Source organism: Paroedura picta, chromosome 4 (genome assembly GCF_049243985.1).
Source record: "Paroedura picta isolate Pp20150507F chromosome 4, Ppicta_v3.0, whole genome shotgun sequence".
NCBI lineage: Eukaryota > Metazoa > Chordata > Lepidosauria > Squamata > Gekkonidae > Paroedura > Paroedura picta.
Window position 1 is genome coordinate 49494332 of NC_135372.1, and position 21589 is coordinate 49515920.

General features: G+C 44.3%; 1 protein-coding gene across 1 annotated transcript in view; it reads left to right on the plus strand.

The window, feature by feature from the left end:
• Positions 1-21589, plus strand: part of PTPRC (protein tyrosine phosphatase receptor type C) — a 118288-nt gene that overhangs the window by 58817 nt on the left and 37882 nt on the right. The window contains exons 3-12 of the mRNA XM_077332738.1: positions 864-1055; positions 4688-4819; positions 7268-7357; positions 9628-9654; positions 11240-11455; positions 12861-12965; positions 13487-13651; positions 16235-16363; positions 17364-17525; positions 19248-19441. Coding sequence (XP_077188853.1) covers positions 864-1055; positions 4688-4819; positions 7268-7357; positions 9628-9654; positions 11240-11455; positions 12861-12965; positions 13487-13651; positions 16235-16363; positions 17364-17525; positions 19248-19441 — 1412 coding nt within the window. The remainder of the gene's footprint in view (positions 1-863; positions 1056-4687; positions 4820-7267; positions 7358-9627; positions 9655-11239; positions 11456-12860; positions 12966-13486; positions 13652-16234; positions 16364-17363; positions 17526-19247; positions 19442-21589) is intronic.

A 21589-nucleotide genomic window follows, 5' to 3' on the forward strand; every position in this document is an offset into this window, starting at 1 on the left:
ATTCTCTGTTCCCATCATTCAGTTTCTTTGCCCTGCTTTCCCTCTCTTAATCTTTGACCTGCCTTTACCTTTTAGGGCCTTAACCTGGATTAATTAATCATTTTAGCATCATTTTATATTTAGATTGCAATTTAAGTGTCTATGGTTCTCAATTTGACCTTATTTTGAAAATACAGTTTGGCCTTCAGATAAAATAGCATAATAAAAAGAAATCTCCAAATTAAAAGTATACAATTTTGTATATATGAAATAAGGATTTTATCAGGAGAGTAAATGTCCCATTGTTTTTATCTCTTTCATGTTATTGAGTTAGTGGAACAAAACTGTTCAGATGTTTAAAAGTCATGGATTTTGTTTTATGTTTTATTTATTTTATTTTATGTTTAAAATTTCTAGATCACTTAACCTTGCTTGTTTAATGTTTAAAATTTCTAGATCATGTTACTCTCATAGCTACTCACCTTCTTGCTGTCATCTGAAAATCCTGTGCATGTATAACATTTCCTATCCATAGGTTCTGCATGTGGCATACCACTATGTGAAGGGATTCTGCATGCATACAACTTGCAAGCATTCGGGTTATGTTCAAACTTATGGATCAATATGGGAGTGCTAGCTACAGTCACAATCCCACTTAACCTTCCGTTTATCTACTATTTCTTAATTTCTAAAAAAGGTTAAAGAGTAGTAAGGGTTCTGGACTAACTAACAAGGAGTGCAGAGATGCAGCCTGGTTCAAGGATGTTAAATGTTAATGCCTCTAGGAAGCTTCACATCACTTCTGTGCTCTGTTTAATGCTTAGCAGATGCTTTCACATGGCTAATTTGTTGGTTTTTTCCCCCACCTCGATTACTTACCATAGAAAAAACAAGTTTTGTTCCAGCTCCTGGCCCTTTCTTCATACCTACACACTCTACTCCACGCTCACCTGCAAGCATCGCTGAAGAACAATATGGCTCTACCACAACTCCAGCAGTGGTTCCTGGACAGACCTCTAATTCTACTGAAAAGTCTGTTTCTATAACCAGCATTAGTTCTATCAGCAACATCACAGGTTTGCTGGGGAAATACTTCCAGTACAGATTATATGCTCTCCAATGTTTTCTCTTAGAACATGTATGTCCTCAGTCAGTTATGGACACTCATGGCCAAGTGTTGAATGCCTGCTTGTGTTAGGTGTTGTTTAGGTCAGGGGTAGTCAACCTGTGGTTCTCCAGATGTTCATGGACTACAATTCCCATGAGTCCCTGCCAGCAAACACTGACAGGGGCTCATGGGAACTGTAGTCCATGGACATCTGGAGGACCACAGGTTGACTACCCCTCGTTTAGGTGACAAAACAAAGGGATGATGTTGTGCAATGTAGCAGTCCACATGTAATGACCAACTCAGTAATGCAGACACTGTGGTGGAAAGGTTCTATGTTCTGAAGCATGAAATAAGAATGAAGAGATAGCCATTTATGAGGCTTAAAACATAAGCATTCCTATGAGTAACTCCTAAGGACAGAATGCAGCAACATACTACAAAGGGATTGTGGCCTACTTCATCCTTGTGATGTTGTTTGTTCTAATAACCTAACTACTTGTTAATTGTCACTCCCGGGCCCTGCTGGCTTGTGACGGTTAACATATGGTCATAAAAACCAACAAAATACAATAAAATTAAAATACAAATACTGGAAGCAGATCCCATTTAAACCCTTCTCCTCCCTATCCGTACCTGGCAAGAAACCCCTATCACCACCTCAGCCACTACCCTGAGTGGGTAACATGCCCAAATGTTCAGCACCTAGGGCCTATACAGAGAGGGACCCGATCTTCCTGGCCTGGCCTCAACCAAAGGCCTAGCAGAAGAGCTCCGTTTTGCAGGCCTGCAGAACTGTGATAGCTCCATCTGTGTCAGCACTCCTACAAGGGCATTCAGCTCTTCTGGGAGCTCATTCCACCAGGTTGGGGCCAGGACTGAAAAGGCCCTGGCCCTGGTTGATGCCAGGCATGCTTTGTGGGGACTGGGAAGAACCAACAGATTGAAACCCGCAGAGACCTGCAGGTAGCATAAGGAGACAAGCAGTCCCTCAGATAAGCAGGGCCCAGGCTGCGGATGGCCTTAAAGGTTAGAACCAAGACCTTAAACTCGATCTGGAAGCTAACCCATAGCCAATGCAGTTGCCTCAGCACAGATTGGATATGAGCCCTCTAGGATGACTTTATGAGGACCCTAGGAGCTGCATTTTGGACCAGTTGCAATTTCCAGATCAGAGATAAGGGAAGGCCCATGTAGAGTGAGTTACAGAAGTTTAGAAGTGACCATTGCATGCATCAAAGTGGCCAAGTGATCTGGGGACAGGTAGGGCGCTAGTAGCCCCACTTGGCACAGATGATAAAACACCACTTGGGCTGCTCTAGTGACCTGAACCTCCATAGATAGGGAAGCATCAAAGATCACCTCCAGATTCCTCGTAGTAGGTACAGCCCTATGCTGCACCCCATCCTGGGTGAGTAAATGTGCTTCCTGGTCCTCTGTCTTAGAGGAGTTGAGTTTCAGGTGTCTCTGCCTGAGCCATCCAGATACCACTTCCAAAGATATGGTGAATGTTTCCAAGGGGAGTCTGGCTGGCCATCCATCAGGAGATAGAGCTGGGTGTTATCCGCATACTGGTGATAACGCAGCCCAAAGCTCCAGACCAGCTGTGCCAGAGGGTGCATATAGATGTTAAATTATGTAGGGGAGAGTATTGCCCCCTGCAGTACCCCACAGGGGAGCACAAAGGGTCATGACAACTCCTCACCCACTACCACCCTCTGTGTCTTGTTCTCGAGGAAGGAGACTAGTCACTGTAAGGCTGTCCCTTTAATTCCTGTTCTGGTGAGGCAGTGGGCTAACAACTCATGATCAACCACGTCAAATGCAGCCAACAGATCTAAAAGCACTGGAGAATATCCATCAAGGCGACCAGCGCAGTCTCCATCCCATTTCCAGGACAGGAGCCCAACTGGTATGGATCAAAGGCCAAAGCTTCCTCCAAAAATGCCAGGAGCTGGTCCACAGTGGCCCTCTCAAACCCCCTTACCCAGAAATGCTAAGTGTGAGATCGGGTCATAGCTGGAGGGGTCCCACGGATCTAGCAATGTTTTTTTTTTCCAGAAGAGGGCAAGCCACTGCCTCCTTAAGCCCTTTGGGGAACTCTCCGAATGACAAGGAGAGGTTGACAATATCCCTCAAAGAGTCTCCTATCCATTGGTCGCCCGATTTGAGCAACCATGACGGACAGGGATCCAGGAGACGTGGTTGCCCTCATTGAGCGCAGCAACTTGTCCACTTCAGTTAGAGAGCTGCCTGAATTCATCAAATCTTATTACTCTAAACTCTGTTAATGATATGGTGTATAGTTAATGATATGAGTTAATGATATGGTGTATAGAAGCAACATTTCCACAGATTCAAAAAAATGTCCAAACCACCTTTTTCTGGAGCCAGTGAAGGCTCAAGGTGTTTTATCTATATCATGGCTAACAGGATTGCTAATTTCCTCTTGGTCACCGGTGGGGGAATAGTGGATCCAGACAGGGTTGCCAGATTCAGGTGGGAAAATTCCTGGAAATTTGAGCATAGAGCCAGGAGAGAATAGAGTCCTCTATGGCAGTGGTCCCCAACCTGCGGGCCGCGGCCCGGTGCCGGGCCGCAAAGGCCATGGCACCGGGCCGCGGCTCCCTCTCCCCGCCCCGCCCCCGCAGTAAAAAACTTCCCAGGCCGCAAGTTTGCGGCCCGGGAAGCTTCTTACTGCGGGAGGCGGGGAGAGGGAATCAGGGCCGGGCCGCGCCTGTGCGGGCCACGCCCGCTCGGCCTGATCCGCGGGCGCGGCCCAATCCGTGGGCGCGGCCCGGGCGCGGCTCGCGGGCGCGGCTCGGGTGCGGCCCGATCCGCGGGCGCGGCCCGCGGGCGCGGCCCGATCCGCGGGCGTGGCCCGCACGGGCGCGGTCCGCGGGGGCGCGGCCCAATGCCCTGCCGGTCCCCAGCCTCGGAAAGGTTGGGGACCACTGCTCTATGGGGTAAAGTGCCTTAAATTCCACCTTCTAAAGAATCCATTTGCTCCAAGGGAACCGGTCTCTGTAATCTGGAGATGAACTGTAATTCCAGGGGATCCCCAGGTTCCACTTGGAGGCTGGCATCTCTAAGGGATAGCCATGTTATTATCTATATTAAATCTTTTTGAATGACAAATTTAGCATATTCTGACTGTCCTGGGTGCCTTTGCTAATTGAGACTGGTTGCCGAGCAAATTGTGTTAAAAGTAACGAGTAAAACCTAGGGAGATAATGTGATGTCACAGCTTTCTGTGGGAGCTGGCAGGCCAGGAACAGTAGCTCCACAAACCAGAGCAGGCAACCTGGTGGCCCTAGGCTTTACATTCATATACTGATCTGAAAGTTGTTTGGATTGTCTGTGTTACTGTGACTGCCTGAAGGGGCCTCATTGGGCAGAACGGCAGGTTACATATGTTTAAATAAATAAATGGGCAAAATGTCTTTGCTGCATGCAAACTTTTGTTTGAGTCAGCGTGGTCGATCACTGCCTTGAGTGAAGTCTTTGCCTCTCCTCCTGGCTCTTAAATCTGCCTTTGTTCAACCTTGAATGTTGTATCCTACTGCTAGTAATAAGACCATTGTACTTTTGTTACTGCAGAGACCTATCTACCCAGCAATTCCTCCCTTCTCCCCCACGCAGTCCTCCATACTGAGTCCAGCAACCAGACACTCAGCAGCCCTGCTGCCCTTCCCTCACATTCTCCCGCCACCGTCACCCACGCACCATCAGGTTTGCTGTAGTCTTTTCCATGATCTCAGTAGGCAACTGCTTGGAAGTTCAAGTGCATTCCATAAGAGGGTTAAGTATGACCAAGACTGCAGGTGCCCAGTCTTTACTACGCCAACGATGATTGATGGACTGGCAAAATGATGGAGCAATATAATTGTGCAGTGTTTTATCATGATTTGTTGATATTTATTTATTGATTGATTGATTGATTTGATTTTTAGCCCACCACTCCCACAAAGGCTTGTGGCGAATTATAACAGCTAAAAAATTCAGATAAAATACCCCTAAAAATATACAATTCAAAATATCTTATTCCATATTCAAGATATCACACAGCATAAAGCTCTGCGAGGGGCATAGGGTGAAAGGTGTATGTGGTGCCCAGACTGCATAGGGCCTTGAAGGTAAGAACCAAAACCTTGAACTGGATCCAGGCAGCAACCGGAAGCCAGTGCAGCTGCCTCAGCACAGGCTGGATATGGGCCCTCCAAGGTGTTCCTGTGAGGACCCTAGCAGCCGCATTCTGTACCAGTTGTAACTTCCGGATCAGGCCCAAGGGTAGGCCCACGTAGAGCAAGTTACAGAAATCTATTCTGGAGGTGACCATCACATGGATCACTGTGGCCAAATGTTCAGGGGACAGATGGGGCGCTAGTAGCCTAGCCTGGCGAAGATGGAAAAAAGCCTGGCTGGCTACCTTTCTGACCTGAGCCTTCATTGTTAATGAGGCATCAAAGGTCAAATCCAAATTCCTGGCCTGGGATGTGATGACTAGTTGCATCCCTGCCAGGGTGGGTAGGCGTGCTTCCAGAACTGCCCCTCTACCATACAACCAGAGGACCTCCGTCTTGGAGGGGTTGGGTTTCAGGTGATTCTGCTCAAGCCACCCAGCCACGGCTTCTAAACATCTGGTGAATGGTTCCGGCGGATAGTTCGGTGGCTGTCCATCAGGAGATACAGCTGGGTGCCATCCACATATTGATCACAACCTAAGCCGTAACTCCGCACCAGTTATGGTTTTAAATGTTTGAGTTATGGTTTTAAATGTTTTACTTATTGCTGTAAACCATCCCGAGCTCACTTGCAGGGAGGGCAGTCTAGAAATTAAATTATATATAACTAAATAAATAAACTTCGAATGCTATGAAGCTGGTGCAGGAGATATTGCTGTCTTTTGTTTTCAGAATGTCAGGGAAACAGGTCAGGGAAAACCTCCTCCCCCCATCTTTTCAAATAATAAGTCCTAAAACCTTACGGACCACCTAAGGTGCATTCACATTTTCAAGTCATAGGATAATTCTCATAAATCATTCTTGTTAACTGATATTAATGATGAGGTATTGTATAAATGGCCTTAGGAGTCACTTGCTTTAACTATTTACATGTATTGAGAGCTAGATTCCAAGTGGTTCTATATCTGACTTAATCAGGAAACTAGTTTCTTGCCTGCAGGTTACTGACTTTTTGCTGTCTCTCAGCTTGTGATTCTTGGGGTCACTTTTATCTCTGTGACAAGACAAGCAAGACTAGCTTGTTTTTTTACCTGTTGTAGAAGTCCCAGGAACAGAATAGGCAAACTGTATATTCATAAACTATTTTTGAAGGTGTGAATGTGTTAGCTGAAACATCCCTGCATCCAAAAGATATATCCAAATTCTAATCTAAAGAAGATCAGGATTTTAAAGATGCCAGCTTATAGTTGCATATTTTAAATAAAGGAGGCAACGTGTTTAGGAACACGTCCTTTGGAGTATTTGCTGAACTTATTCTTGTTCCTACCAGAGGCTAGGGACATTTCTGCTTAATGGAAAGCTTGGATTAATATTAATGGCTATGTTGATTTTTAAAGCAACGGTAAGATTAGTTTAATTAGTTTAACGGTAATGACTGGGGAAGGCACTGGCAAACCACCCCAGATTGAGTCTGCCATGAAAACGCTAGAGGGCGTCACCCCAAGGGTCAGACATGACTCGGTGCTTGCACAGGGGATACCTTTACCTTTACCTTTAAGATTGGTTTGGCTTCAAATATTTTACAATGGTTTACCATCAGGCCATTAAAAATAAATAGATTTTAAAAATAAAAGATGTAAACCTCGTTTAAAACAAGTTGACAAGATTTCTATGAAAACCATATGGAATTACCAAATCCTTCTCATCCATAGTCTGGTTTATAGTGTTTCCCCAGAGCATCTTTAGAATTAGAAGGGTTCTGTGTAGAAAAAGAAAGGAAAATGGTATGAAGGATCATTCTCTGCTTCATTGTTCATGGATTTCAGTAAACTGTTTTCAGATACTTCTATATATATTTGGTGTGTTAATTCAGTTCTACTATTTTTTTAAAGAAATCATACATTACCACTGCTGCTTGAAGACTGTTGCAGTGTGAAGAGTTATAGCAGTAGTTGTTAACCAGATTTAACGCTAACTTCTCTTTATTCCCTGGCAGATGAGCTGCAAAATGCTTCCTCCATGCAACCCACCATACCATCCACTGGCATTTCAGCAAGCATCTCTCAGTCTCCCACAACCACAATAGGTGACAAACTTGCACACATTTTAAAAGCAATCTTAACACAGCCTGCATGCACTGCTTTGAATGCAATCCAGGGCAGAGTCTGCGCTTACTTTTTTTATTCCATTGTCAATCCTGTTGAATTCAGATCGCTTTGAACTCGGGTCTTCCTCTCCCCCCCCCATTGAAACAGGAAAGTCTTCTGCACGTGGTTAGGGACGCTCAGAAGAGGGGGGGGGAGGCAAATGGAGACTCTGTCTTTGCTTTCTTGAGTGGGGGGGGGGGAGAGGATCCAAGAAGTCAGAGGAGGGAGGAAAAAAATGCTTTCTTTTCTTGAAGGGGGGGGGAACGAAGAAGGCACAAAAAAAAATATCCAAGGCCGACAGAAATTGAGAGAAATTAGGGGCTTCTCCTTTGAGGCAGGCTTGTCACATGACCACTTGTAGCCAATCACGGCTCCTCTACCACGGAGGAGAACCCAGATTCAAAACAATGTGATTTTTTGAATATATTCAGGATTAGCAGCAGTCTGAGATATCCCACAATAAAGGTAGGGTCACTCCGGATCAATCCTTCTTGCTGCAGAAGGAAAATTTAAATCGCCTAAAATCCAAATGGAAATTGCATTCTGTGTAGAGGGCATGACTGAATTGATCTGGGGTTGGAATAAAAGCTCCGTGCAGTTTACACCCAGATTTGTTTTAGATAGGAAACATTTCCCCTGCAAGCTGAATCCAAAGAAATTTGATTGGTGCAAGGATTTTGAGTTTGAGTTTGTCCCTAGAAGTGGGGTTGCAAGGTCTTCTTGCTTACAGCTATAGCAGGAGACTTCTTGGCAATCTGCTTGGTTGCCTGCCTGCCTGTGCCTGGAGTGCTGACAGGAGGGAGCACGTGGTAGCACTGTGCTGGCATTATGCTACTTCCAGTGGAAACCAGAAGTGAGGTCATGGGGCACATTAGGATTTGCAAAATGCAGAGTTTGGCAAATCCCAACACATCCAATGACATCACTTCCAGTGAAAAGCAGAAGTGGCATCAGCAGGCCCTGCCTCCTCAATACCATCTGGGGTTACTGGCTGCAGCCTGGCAACCCTAAAGGCAGCCCCAGCCAGTAAGAGGGACATCTGTACATGCTTGGGGGAGCATTTTGACTGGCCCAACAATCCAAAAGGCCACCGGACGCGATTTTCGGCCAAATCGGGCGCGATTTTCGGCCAAAAACAGTGTGAAAAATAAAGTGAAAATAAACTAGCAAACGGGCCTCTATGATGCTTGTGCTTGGTGACTTTAAACAGAGGGTCTGCAGCCGGGGAAGCCTCACTGGGTAAACGAAGGCTTGCCGGTGCGTTGATCTCTGCTCGCTCGGAGAAAAAAAAATGGCGATCGCTTCGCCGGAAGATCAGAGGAGAGAGCCAGGGGGAGGGACTTTGCAGAAACTACAACAATGGTAACGCACAGAACTTTCCCGCTAATGTTGCAGATTGGTTGCAGGAGTGTAACGCTTTCCGGAGGGTGAATCCACTTTTTGGGATTTCCCTGAAAGCGCTACAACGAAGCGCTTTTTGCGGATCGGTTTCAGGAGTGTTGCAGATTGTCAACGACGTTGTGCATAATGGCAAAACTGTAGCGATTTCAGTTAGTAACCATTGTGCTATTTTGGACGAATGCGGAACGGCCCTCAGTTTTAAATGATGCTTAGATATTTTGAATAATGGAAGGCAGCAAGCGAATGGTGCTTTCCACATCCGAGCAAACAGAAGGCTGCTGTGGCTATTTCAGGTTTTGAAAGCAGTGTGCTGGAGAGACATCAGTCTCCTCTGCCTCTGTGCTGAAGTCCTAATCCAAATTAGACCCTTTTGCAACTTGTGGTGGAGACCTTTGGAGTGGTTGCAACAGCTTCTAATCTGGAGCAATTGGCTGAGAGTACCCCCTTTGGGAACTTCTTACAGCTGCTGAGACTTGTCACAACCAACTGGAATGTAGCACGTCTCCAATCTATGGGCCTGGGTGTGCTGAAGATTATCGGTCCTCACTGGACCAAGGAAGAAGTTTACGTAGTCTGGCGGAGTATGTGGAACATCCTCTGTAACTGTTTCATAGTTCATGTTGAAATATCCATATTAACACAATGTTAAATTTTAATAGCAAAGAAAACGAGCGCAATCACTATAGGACCAAATAGTACACAATGTCAAAATATGTCATATGATCACAGTTAATCTTTCTTTTAACTTTAAGAAGCTGGCAGAAAATTACCTTCTAACAATTTGTCTTTTTTGTTGTTGTTTTTACAGAAACTGCTACTATTCCTAAGGACTGCAGTAAGTTTTATGTTTTTTCGAAGAGGCGATGCAACTTTTAGAATAAGAATGATTCCTTTAATTAAAGTGTGATTTCCTATTTGGAGGCACTTGTTGATTCTTGAGAATGATTTGAATACAGATACATCCTATGCCAGTCGCACAGAATTATCCCCCTTTTTGGCATGAGTATATTAAAAATAATTTGAGCATTTATCCTCTGTTCTACTATGTATAAGGGCTTATTTATGGGGAGTTAGGTACCACTGGAGAACTAGAAGTAACAGCTCCTTTGTAGATGTGTTCCATATTTTACGGCAGAGGTAGTCAAACTGCGGCTCTCCAGATCCATGGACTACAATTCCCATGAGCCCCTGGCAGCATTCGCTGACATCTGGAGGTCCGCAGTTTGACTACCCCTGTTTTACGGTCTTGACGTAAGATTCAAACATTGGGGAAGACTCTGGCAAATGATGTTAATGAAATGCTGGCTAGGGAAATACGCTTTGTACCAAAATTAACCCTTCTGAATATTTTAAGAGGGTTTGTAGAAGATTCAGATTAGGAATAAGTACTGAGTTTATTTACAGCAGCAAGGATTTTAGGAGGCCACCATAACTGGCTGATGAGTTACATTATACAGAAGAACTATAAAAGAGTGAGCTTAACATCCCTGATAACCACGAGGGGGTAGTCACTGACCTGGAGCCAGACATCCTGGAATGTGAGAGCCAGTTTGGTGTAGTGGTTAGGAGCCTGGACTTCTAATCTGGCATGCCAGGTTCGATTCTGCGCTCCCCCACATGCAACCAGCTGGGTGACCTTGGGCTCGCCACGGCACTGATAAAACTGTTCTGACCGAGCAGTGATATCAGGGCTCTCTCAGCCACCCCACAGGGTGTCTGTTGTGGGGAGAGGAAAGGGGAGGCGACTGTAAGCCGCTTTGAGCCTCCTTCGGGTAGGGAAAAGCGGCATATAAAAACCAACTCTTCTTCTTCTTCATCTTGGTGGATATAAGGTTTGTCCTCCTACTTACATAAATGAAACTGTAAAAAATAATTTTGGGGTGGGGGTGGAACTCTCCAAAGATCTATGTCAGCACTAGCATAGCTATATGGTTGTGCGATTCGGCTGCCGAAGCAGCCGTTCCCACCTGTAGCAACCAGCGTTGCACTTCGGGGGGGGGAAGGCACGGGCAGCTGTGCGATGGTGAGAGCACTCACACAGGTGTGGAGCTCTGTGCCTGCGTGAGTGCACCCACCATCGCGATGCCGCCCCGCCTTCCTCCCCCCTGCCCCGTGGCGCTGCGATGGCTGTTACGGGCGAGAATGGCCGCTTCGGCAGCCGAATCGCAATGTACAACTGACACTGCAATGCTCATGCAAGCTAGATTCAGGAGGGTAGCCGTGTTGGTCTGAAGCAGTTTGAAGAAGTCTCTTGAAGAAGTGCGATTGCACATGAAAACTTATACCCAGAATAAAACTTAGTTATTCAGCTGCCACTGGACTCAAACTTTGTTCAGATGTACATGCAAGGATTCTTATGCAAGAATGCAAGAGAATGTTTTAGACCAAATGTTTTAACATTTCCTGTCTTCTTCTCTTAGTTAATCTTTCAGTGACCTATTATACATTTGATAATGTCTCTGTCCATGCAAAACTTGCTGGGGAAAACCTTTCTAAGTGCAAGGACGTTTACTGTGACGGCTGTCAATGGAATAAGGATGATGAAATTGTTTCTGGGCTTCAAGAGTGCAGAACTTACAACATATGTGCAAATTTGCCTCAGTGTCAAAACCCAGTACCAATTACAGTTCCCCCTGGTAAGACTAACTGTAAATCAATGGAAGAAAAGTTAGGACTGTTGGTTTTCCAGTTTGTTGACCTGTTGTAGGGAGCTAAACCTTGAATGGTTAGAAGAATATATGCAGGGCTGGAAGATTGTATCCCAAGTCAGACTTTCTAAGCATTTGAATGGTGAAGCTACAAAGAAATATATATATTTTTTTTGGGGGGGGGGGGGGTTTCCCATACTGCAGGAAGGCATTCATCCACTACTGACCTGATGCATTGTCATGTGATCTTGAAACCTTTCTGGGTCACAGCTAGTTTGTATCAATTTGAGAGGTATTTAAAGTTTTACCCCTTGCTTTCTGCTCCTTGAGAAAATGATGGGGGGCAAAAAAGGGGGTTTAAATTGCTCCAAGCCACAGCTGGTAGACAGGTGGTTGAAATACTCAGTGGGAGACAATGTACTCCTTCCTTTCTGCTGGCTGTGGAGAGCTGTTGCCAGCAGGAAAGAAGGGGTGAAATGCCACAGGTGAGCTGAAAGCAGTGGTTAAAGGGTTCTCTGCTTTCTGCTGTCTGTGAAAAACCACCAGGAGCAAAAAGCAGCAGAGGTTTATATGGCTCAGAGCCATTTATTCTTCTTGCTAAAAGCTATCAGGAACAGAAAGCAATGGTGGTTTAAATGCCCTAGAGCTATCTATATTCTGCCTTCTGATCCTAATGAAAAGCCACTGGAAGAGGAAAGCAGGGTTTCAATGGTTCCAAGCTATTGAAACCAAACAGTTGAGAGGCAGATTCTCCGTTCAGGTCATAATACTACAAATAAATGTTCTGGAGGTAGCAAGGGTGTCACCTGTGGGGAATTCTGATGGTCACTAATTCATAGGTTTGCCATAAGTTGGAAGCAACTCGACAGCACCTAACACACAGGAAAAGTTTGCCCAGGACCATTTACGCACTGGAGGTTTCATACCAGGCTGCAGGCTGGAGTTTTAGTTGTGGCAGGTTGCCCCACCTCTTCCTGCACCCACACGGGGGAGCATTTGGCCCAGTGCATCTTATCTGCCCCCTATTTGTGCTCTTGCACGAGAGCTGGGGCAGTGAAGTTCCCAGTGCATAAATGGTCCAGGAAGGAAAGGGAAAGCTATGAAGACTGGTTAACATTTGTGCCTTCTGCTGATGTATGGTGTGATTCAAACCTCTGTTTATATCTCTTAGATAATACTGTAAGGATAACTGTGGCAAAAGCAGTGGACAGAATCCTGTCAAGATTAACCACTCCTTCTGATTTCAGTAGAAAATGTGTCTCATTAGAACCAGAGATGTGCCAGCCACATCTTTTTTTTATAACTGTAAAATGTTATCTAGAATTTTCCTAAAACATGGAACTTAATACTGAAAAGATTATCATAACAATGTGTTCCTTTTTTCTTTTTTCAGTTAGAAGCAACTTAAAAGGAATTAATGTCACTGATACCAGTATCACCTTAATATGGGATACTCCTCAGCATTGTGATGTGACCTATTCATACTGCTGTCGACCTGGTAGGATTTTCAGTAGTTCTTGCGTTTGTTTGATAATGCCCAAATTAAAAGGACTTTGTTGGGGAGCTGTTTTTTTTTTAATCTTGTGTATGGATATATCACAATATATGTAATTAGCAAGGAGAGAAAAATATTTTCAAAGACTTTGCTAGCTTTATTTTATTTTATTATACTTATACACCTCATTATACTTATACACCTTGTGGCTCAGGTCAGTTTACAGTGAAATTCACCGTGCAACACAAAGAACATTTATCATCATGTATTTATTGATTTACTTAGATTTTTATGCTGCCCTCCCATACGGCCTAGGGCGGTTTACATGGAATGTCATGGAATACATAGACCATCATATATTAAATAACACTCATAACACAACGATCAGTAATAATTCTAACAGTAAATATGAATTTAATGAATTACCATTATTAATTCATTGAACAATCATTGGAATATGCTAGCTTTATAAATTAAGAGATAAATGATTTTTGTTTGTTTGTTTGTTTGTTCTTCACATGTAGCTTCTGGTTCCCAAGATGCACAGAATTGCCCTGAAAGCTGTACTTCTAAACCTCACTGTGAAATCCAGAATTTATCACCCAACAAAAACTATAGTTGCAAATCAGAAATATTTCTTCAAAATGAAAAAGTGAACAAAACCATTGCTATAACGACAGATTTTGGAAGTGAGTATTTCAAAGTTGTTTTGAGTATCTCAGTTATTTCTTGTGCTTTTCTACTAATTGACTTTTCTCAGAAAGCAACTTTCGTATCAAGGATAGAGTTGGTTTGGATGTCATGTACCTCCCAGAAGAAATTAATAATGTAATCCCATGCATTGTTTACTCAAAAGTAAGTCCTGCATAGTTCAGTGGGGCTTACTGCCATGTAAATTTGCACAGGATTGCATTGTATGAATACTGCTTTGGGATTAGACTAACAAATTCTGCAGAGTCTGGTCCATTTAAATCTAAACCTTTTCAGGAACAGGTACATTTATGATAACTATTCAAAATTCCTACACCCTTAGTCGTCTGTTTGCCTTGTCATTTTGAATGTCAGATCCTAGCTATGATATGCAGTATGTGTAGAACCAGTTATATTTTGTGATATACCCGTATTTGCCGGCGTATAAGACGACTGGGCGTATAAGACAACATTTCCTCAAACATTTCCACTCAAAATACAGTACTATGGGCTACTATGGGCCACTATGAGCAGCTATGTCTATCCCAACTGAAGTGCACCTGGCATATAGGACGACTCCCCCCATATGGAGGCATGTTTTTCAGGGGGGAAAAGTAGTCTTATACGCCAGCAAATACTGTATATTTTGAACCATCTGTTACAGCATACACTCTTAAAGGATACTGAATTGCCCCAGAATTAAAAGTCTTGAGGCCTTTAAAAACAAATTCTTTGCTGTGGTTAGTAAATTTGCTCTGGGAGTCCAGTTCCAAGTACAAACACTCTTGCATGGAAATCTCCCAGACAGGCAGTTTGGGGAGAGTGATGGAATCCAGACAGATCACAGATTCTCTCTTCGCCCTGATTATACGTGCTGCACTGAACACCAAGGAGAATAATAGAACCATAGAATATTAGAGTTCGAAGGGATCTCCTGGGTCATCTAGTCCAACCCCCTGCATTATGCAGGACACTCAGAACCCTTTCACTCATCCACTGTTACCTGCCACCCTCTTGAGCCTTCATAGAATCAGCCTCTCCATCAGATGATTATCTAGCCTCTGTTTAAAATTTTCCAAAGATGGGGAACCCACCACCTCCCGAGGAAGCCTGTTCCACTGAGAAACCTCTCTGTCAGGAACTTCTTCCGGATGTTTATATGGAATTTAAAAAAAATTAATTTCATCCCATTGGTTCTCTTCCGTCCCTATGGGGCAAGAGAAAACAACTCTGCTCCATCCTCTATATCAGGGGTAGTCAACCTGTGGTTTTCCAGATGTTCACAGACTACAATACCCATGAGCACCTGCCAGCAAATGCTGGCATGGGCTCATGGGAATTGTAGTCCATGCACATCTGGAGGACCACAGGTTGACTACCCCTGCTCTATATGGCACCCTTTTAAATACTTAAAGATGGTTATCAAATCCCCTCTCAGTCGTCTCCTCTCCAGGCTAAACAGACTAGGCTCCCCCCACCTTTCTTCATACGTCTTGGTCTCCAAACCCCTCACCATCTTTGTTGCCCTCCTCTGGACATGCTCCAGTTTGTCAATATCCTTCTTCAACTGGGGTGCCCAAAACTGAACACAGTATTCCACATGAGGCTGACTCAGAGCAAAACAGAGCAGAGTATATCGTGATCTAGACACTATACTTTATTTAATACAGTCCAAAATCCCATTTGCCTTTTTAGCCACCAAGTCACACTGCTGACTCATGTTCAATGTAAGGTCTACTAAGACTCCTAGATCCTTTTCACACATGCTACTGCCAAGACAAGTCTCCCCCATCCTATATTGATGTATTTGGTTTTTCCTACCTAAATGCAGAACTTTACATTTATCCCTATTGAACATTTTATTCAGTTTAGCCCACTTCTCGAGCTTATCAAGATCATCCTGTATTCTGATTCTGTCTTCTGTTGTGTTTCCTACCCCTCCCAGTTTAGTATTGTCTTCAAATTTAATAAGTATCCCCTCTAATCCCTCATCCAAATCATCTATAAATATGTTGAACAATACAGGCCCCCGGACAGATCCCTTGGATACTCCACTTGGCACTCTTTTCCAAGAAGATGCTGAACCATTAAGAAGTACCCTCTGGATACGATTTGCCACCCAGTTATTGATCCACCTGACAGAATTAGGATCCATACCACATTTTACCAATTTGTCAACAAGAATATCATGTTGAATCTTATCAAACACTTTACTGAAATCCAGATAAATTATGTCCACGGCATTCCCCTGGTCCAGCAAGGTAGTCACTTTCTCAAAAAAAGAGTTAAGGTTGGTTTGACATGACTTGTTCTTGAGAAACCCATGCTGAGTCTTAGAAATCACAGCTCTCTGTTCCAGCTGCTCAAGGACCGAGTGTTTGATTATTTGTTCCAAAATTTTGCCACCTACAGATATCAAGCTGATGGGTCGATAGTTTTCCAGATGCTCCTTTTTCCCTTTCTTGAAGGAGGATGCAATTTGGGAAAATTGTTGCTAGTGTCAACAAGACTGTTGACTTGTCAACCTGGTAAACATACAGTGCTTTGTAAAAGTGCATGTTGTCCTAATTTTCTCTTAACAGAGCCAGACATCCTTAGTGTTTGTAATTTAATCACAAAATCTTCAAGAACTATTTCAGTCCACTGGCAGAATGAATGGAACAGTCCTATTAATGGCTACATTGTCCGCCTCAGTTTTTCTCAAGGTGAAAGTAAGTATATTTTCCCTGAACCTGCTGTAAATTTGCATGAATATTTTTCCGTTTTATTGCTACTCTTGTCTCTCTCCAGTGCAGTCCCATATAGCACCTTCAGGTTTTAAAAGCATGAAAGAATCACTAAGCAAAAATCTAATGTCCTCCCCTGAACTCCTAATCCAACAGTTTACTGCAGTGTTTCAAATAAGACATGGTATTTATTAGAAACTTGAAAAATGCTAGTTATTTTAATAGTTGTATGGAAATTGTGTTTGAGGAAGAACCTGTACATTGCTAGAGCCCGGAGACCATAGAAACTTCCTCTATGGGATCCCGCCAATAAGTGGATGGGAATGTTTGAAAAATTGATTTGTTCCATGTATAACATCAATGCAAGTTGTTGGAAATGGGCTTTTCCTTTCCCTCCCCCAAGCATCCATCTTTGAGCCTCCCAGAAATGACATTGGAGGTTGAAGGATTCACATAGATATGGGAACTTCACTAGAGAGAAGACCCACCCCTGCAGCATAGCTTTTCATGTCAGTTTTGGTCCACTGTCAGTCATGCTCAGATTGCAGCCTGTTTGTGTTGCCCAATGCTATTCAGAGGGAGGCTTGGAGAATAATATTGACCTGGATAGCCCAGGCTAGTCTGATCTCATCAGGTCTTAGAAGCAGGGTCATCCCTAGTTAGGATTTTGATGGGAGCCACCCAAGGAGGGCCCGGGTTACTACACAGAAGCAGGTAATGAAAAAAACACCTCTTTCTATTTCCTGACTTTAAAACACTACCGGATCAACCATAGGTGAGCTACATCCACATAGAGAATAAATCCATAACCTGGAGAATAGAACCATCAGTATTCTGCATAACCTTGCCCCGGTTCTATTACCTGATATAACACACACACATACACAAAAATTTCTTTCATAAATAAACATAATGACAGATAAATAGATGGTTTTAACATTTTTGGTGTGTATATCAATGCTTTTAATATTCTTATCCTTTCTAGCTTCATGGGAAAATGATGTTAAGTTAAATACCAATCAGTCCTGGGATGAATTAATGCCTTTCACAAATTATACTGTATCTGTATGGGCGTATATTTTCAACAGACGTAATGACAAAATTGATGGGGAACAATGTCTCATACACATTCAAACTGATCCAGACAGTAAGTTGTGTTTCCTTAATGCTGTGCTAACTTTAGAAAAAATAACTTCCCCCCCATAGAAATCTACTATGTTTGTTACATTATATTTATCATATTCATGTAAAGATACATGTGAGCAGATTTTCTTGCTTTAACTGTAGTTTTGTTTTGTTGGGATGATATTGCTGAAAGCAGAGTTATGTTGACAGTTTCTACGAAAACACCAGAGCCTCTTCTATATTTGATGGCTCTTGGGATCATTTGTACAGCATGAAAGCTTCAGTGTAGCACAATGTTGTAGTGTCAGTTTCCCCTGGAAAGACCTAAACTATCACCACACACTCATTGTCACCCTATTCACATATGTGAGTTAATACCTCCAAGCTGAGGGGCATGTGTATTAACAGGGTCTTTGCTATAGTCACCACATTGTACAGAATTGTTATATTTTTAAAAGCATACTGGAATAATACCATATAAAATCATGACCATCCTTCTGACAATGTGTTGAACATCTGAAAGCCTCCAGATCTAGCCTTGCTCACCAGGAGCGTTAGAACATTCAAGACTCCCAGAAGGAGTGAGGGAGAAAGTAAGGGGCTGCTGTCTTGTGGCTCTCAACATCAGCTCTAAGGCGGGCAGCCCTGCTGCCATCAAGTACTACTCCCCCCTTTCCTGCCTTGGCAGCAGGGAAGGGTTTGGAGATTTTAAAGGGACCAGCCAAGCACTTTACAGCTGACTCTCACAGCTTAGCTAAGCTGTCACTGCCAGCTCTAGTGTGGGTGACTCTACTGCCTCAAATTGCTTTCCCCCATGCCCTGCCATGGTAGGCCGTGTTGGAGCCTTTAAAAGGATCAGGGCCACCCATAGGAGGTAAGGAGTTGGCAAGCACCTCTCCCAGTTGGGAGATAGGCAGGGTGGCTGGCTCTTTAAAGCCCAGCTCCACTTTGCCACCAGGTCAGGGTGCAGGGAGAAGACAGAGAGATGTTGGCCAGCTCTTTAAAGCCTCCCCCCCCCTTCTCTGCCCAGTCCGGGCTTAGGGAGAAAGCTCTCTGCTCCCTGGAGGGGCAGTGAGGGAAGCCAGGAGACTGCAAGTGCCTCTCCCAATGGGGAGAGATGCTGGCCCACTCTTTAAAGACTCCTCTTCACTCTAAGCCCACTCTTTAAGCCCCCCCCCCTTTGTTCCCCAGTTAGGGCAGTGAGAGAAGGCTCTCTGCACCCTGAAGCAGCAGAATGGGCGGCAAGCCCCTTAAACCTCCCCCTGCCCTGTCAGGGAGCAGTGAGAAAGCTACCTAGCACCCATTGCATTTGAGAATTGCTAGTCATTAATATTTTGGAGTTGACACTTCCACCAATCATACTGATTGACTTTCTTTGAGAATTCTGCAAACTTTTCTCCAAAACATACAGCAAACTTTAATTAGTTACCATTATTGCTGGCATCTGGAGTGGGTGAAGAAAGCCACAGGCACCTTGTTCTACTACAGCAGTGAGAGGTCCACACTGTATTGACTGTGGCACTATCCCTGGCCCCATTCTGTTCCTCCAAACACATCCCCAGCCAGCCAATGACAGACAGTCAAACACCTATGCTTGAACACTAGAGAGCAGATGCCAGCTCTCACCTGAAATTGGTAGTTCAAAGGAAATGTAAAGTAAATATTAGAGTCATCATATACCATTATACTATAATGCAAGCTACTATTGATTTCTTTTAAAATAACCTATTTTTATTTTATACAGAACCATCAGTTCCAGAAAATCCAAATGTTTTCATACAAGGCAAAAACAATGAGGTTCGGATTCTATGTTCAGAACCAAAACATATCAATGGACCTAGCCAAGTTTACAAAGTGCAATGGGATGATAGGATGATGGTAAATTACTCATGCCACTTTGATTTAAACCTTTCCTTCCTGACAACATATAACTTTACAGTAAGTATCTGAAAGCTACTGATAACCTTTTAACAGGGACGGGGAAATGGTTGCCCTCAAAGATCTAGCCCCTGCTGGGTTTTCTGTCCTCCATCAGTCCCGGACGGCCCGGCGGGGAGGAGGGGTGGCAATCCTAACCCCGAGAGGCTTTCTCCTTTAGAACCCTTCCTGCGCCGTCAATACCAGGCATTGAATGTGTTGGCCTCGGATGGGGATCAACCGAGAGCGTGGCCATCTGGCTAGTGTACCGCGTGCCCAATGCACCGCCAGATGCCCTGCCTGCCCTGCTAGAGGCGGTGGCGGCCTGGACGCTATAGTTCTCCAGTCTACTAGTCCTGGGGGACTTTAACGTCCATGCTGAGCTACTGTCCTCTAGAACTGGACAGGACCTAGTGTCATCCATGGCAACACTAGGGCTCTCGCAATTTGTTGTTGGCCCCACCCATCAAGCAGGTCACACCCTGGATCTTATTTTCGGTGCAGGTTTGGATGTGGATCTGGTCACAATAACAGCCGTGCCATGGTCAGACCAATATGCTCTAAAGGCTCGGCTAAGGCTCCCACCACCTCCTCAGTTGGGCGCCGAGCAAATTTTAGTCGCCCACAGAGACTTATGGATCCATAGAATCATAGAATCATAGAATCATAGAATCGGAAGGGGCCATACAGGCCATCTAGTCCAACCCCCTGCTCAACGCAGGATTAGCCCTAAGCATCCTAAAGCATCCAAGAAAAGTGTGTATCCAACCTTTGCTTGAAGACTGCCAGTGAGGGGGAGCTCACCACCTCCTTAGGCAGCCTATTCCACTGCTGAACTACTCTGACTGAGAAAAACTTTTTCCTGATATCTAGCCTATATCGTTGTACTTGAAGTTTAAACCCATTACTGCGTGTCCTTTCCTCTGCAGCCAGCAGAAACAGCATCCTGCCCTCCTCCAAGTGACAACCTTTCAAATACTTAAAGAGGGCTATCATGTCCCCTCTCAACCTCCTTTTCTCCAGGCTGAACATTCCCAAGTCCCTCAACCTATCTTCATAGGGCTTGGTCCCTTGGCCCCAGATCATCTTCGTCGCTCTCCTCTGTACCCTTTCAATTTTATCGATGTCCTTCTTGAAGTGAGGCCTCCAGAACTGCACACAGTACTCCAGGTGTGGTCTGACCAGTGCCGTATACAATGGGACTATGACATCTTGTGATTTTGATGTGATGCCTCTGTTGATACAGCCCAAAATGGCATTTGCCTTTTTTACCGCTGCATCACACTGCCTGCTCATGTTTAGTTTACAATCCACAAGTACCCCAAGGTCTCGTTCACACACAGTGCTACCTAGAAGCGTATCCCCCATCCAGTAGGCATGCTTTTCATTTTTCTGACCCAGATGCAGAACTTTACACTTATCTTTATTAAATTGCATCTTGTTCTCATTTGCCCATTTTTCCATTGTGTTCAGATCTCGTTGAACTCTGTCTCTATCTTCCGGAGTATTTGCCAGTCCTCCCAATTTGGTGTCATCTGCAAACTTGATGAGTAGTCCCTCCACCCCCTCATCTAGATCATTAATAAATATGTTAAAAAGTACCGGGCCGAGCACCAAACCCTGAGGTACCCCGCTACTCACCTCTCTCCAGTCTGATGAAACACCATTGACAACAACTCTTTGAGTGCGGTTCTCTAACCAATTCCCTATCCACCTAACGATCTGAAAATCCAGATTGCAGTCCTTCAACTTATCCATCAGAACATCATGGGGAACCTTGTCAAAAGCTTTACTAAAATCCAAGTAAATGACATCAACCAAATTTCCCCGATCCAGCAAACCTGTTACTTGGTCAAAAAAGGAAACTAGGTTGGTCTGGCAGGACCTGTTGGAGACAAATCCATGCTGACTTCCTTGGATCACCAAATTGTCCTCCAGATGTTTGCAGATCGCTACCTTTAATATCTGCTCCATTATCTTCCCCACAACAGAGGTCAGACTCACTGGTCTGTAGTTTCCCGGGTCATCCTTCCTCCCTTTTTTGAAGATCGGAATAACGTTTGCTCTTTTCCAGTCCTCCGGGACATCTCCAGTCCTTAAAGAGGTTCCGAAGATGATGGACAAGGGCTGTGCAAGTTCTCTGGAAAGTTCTTTGAGTACTCTCGGGTG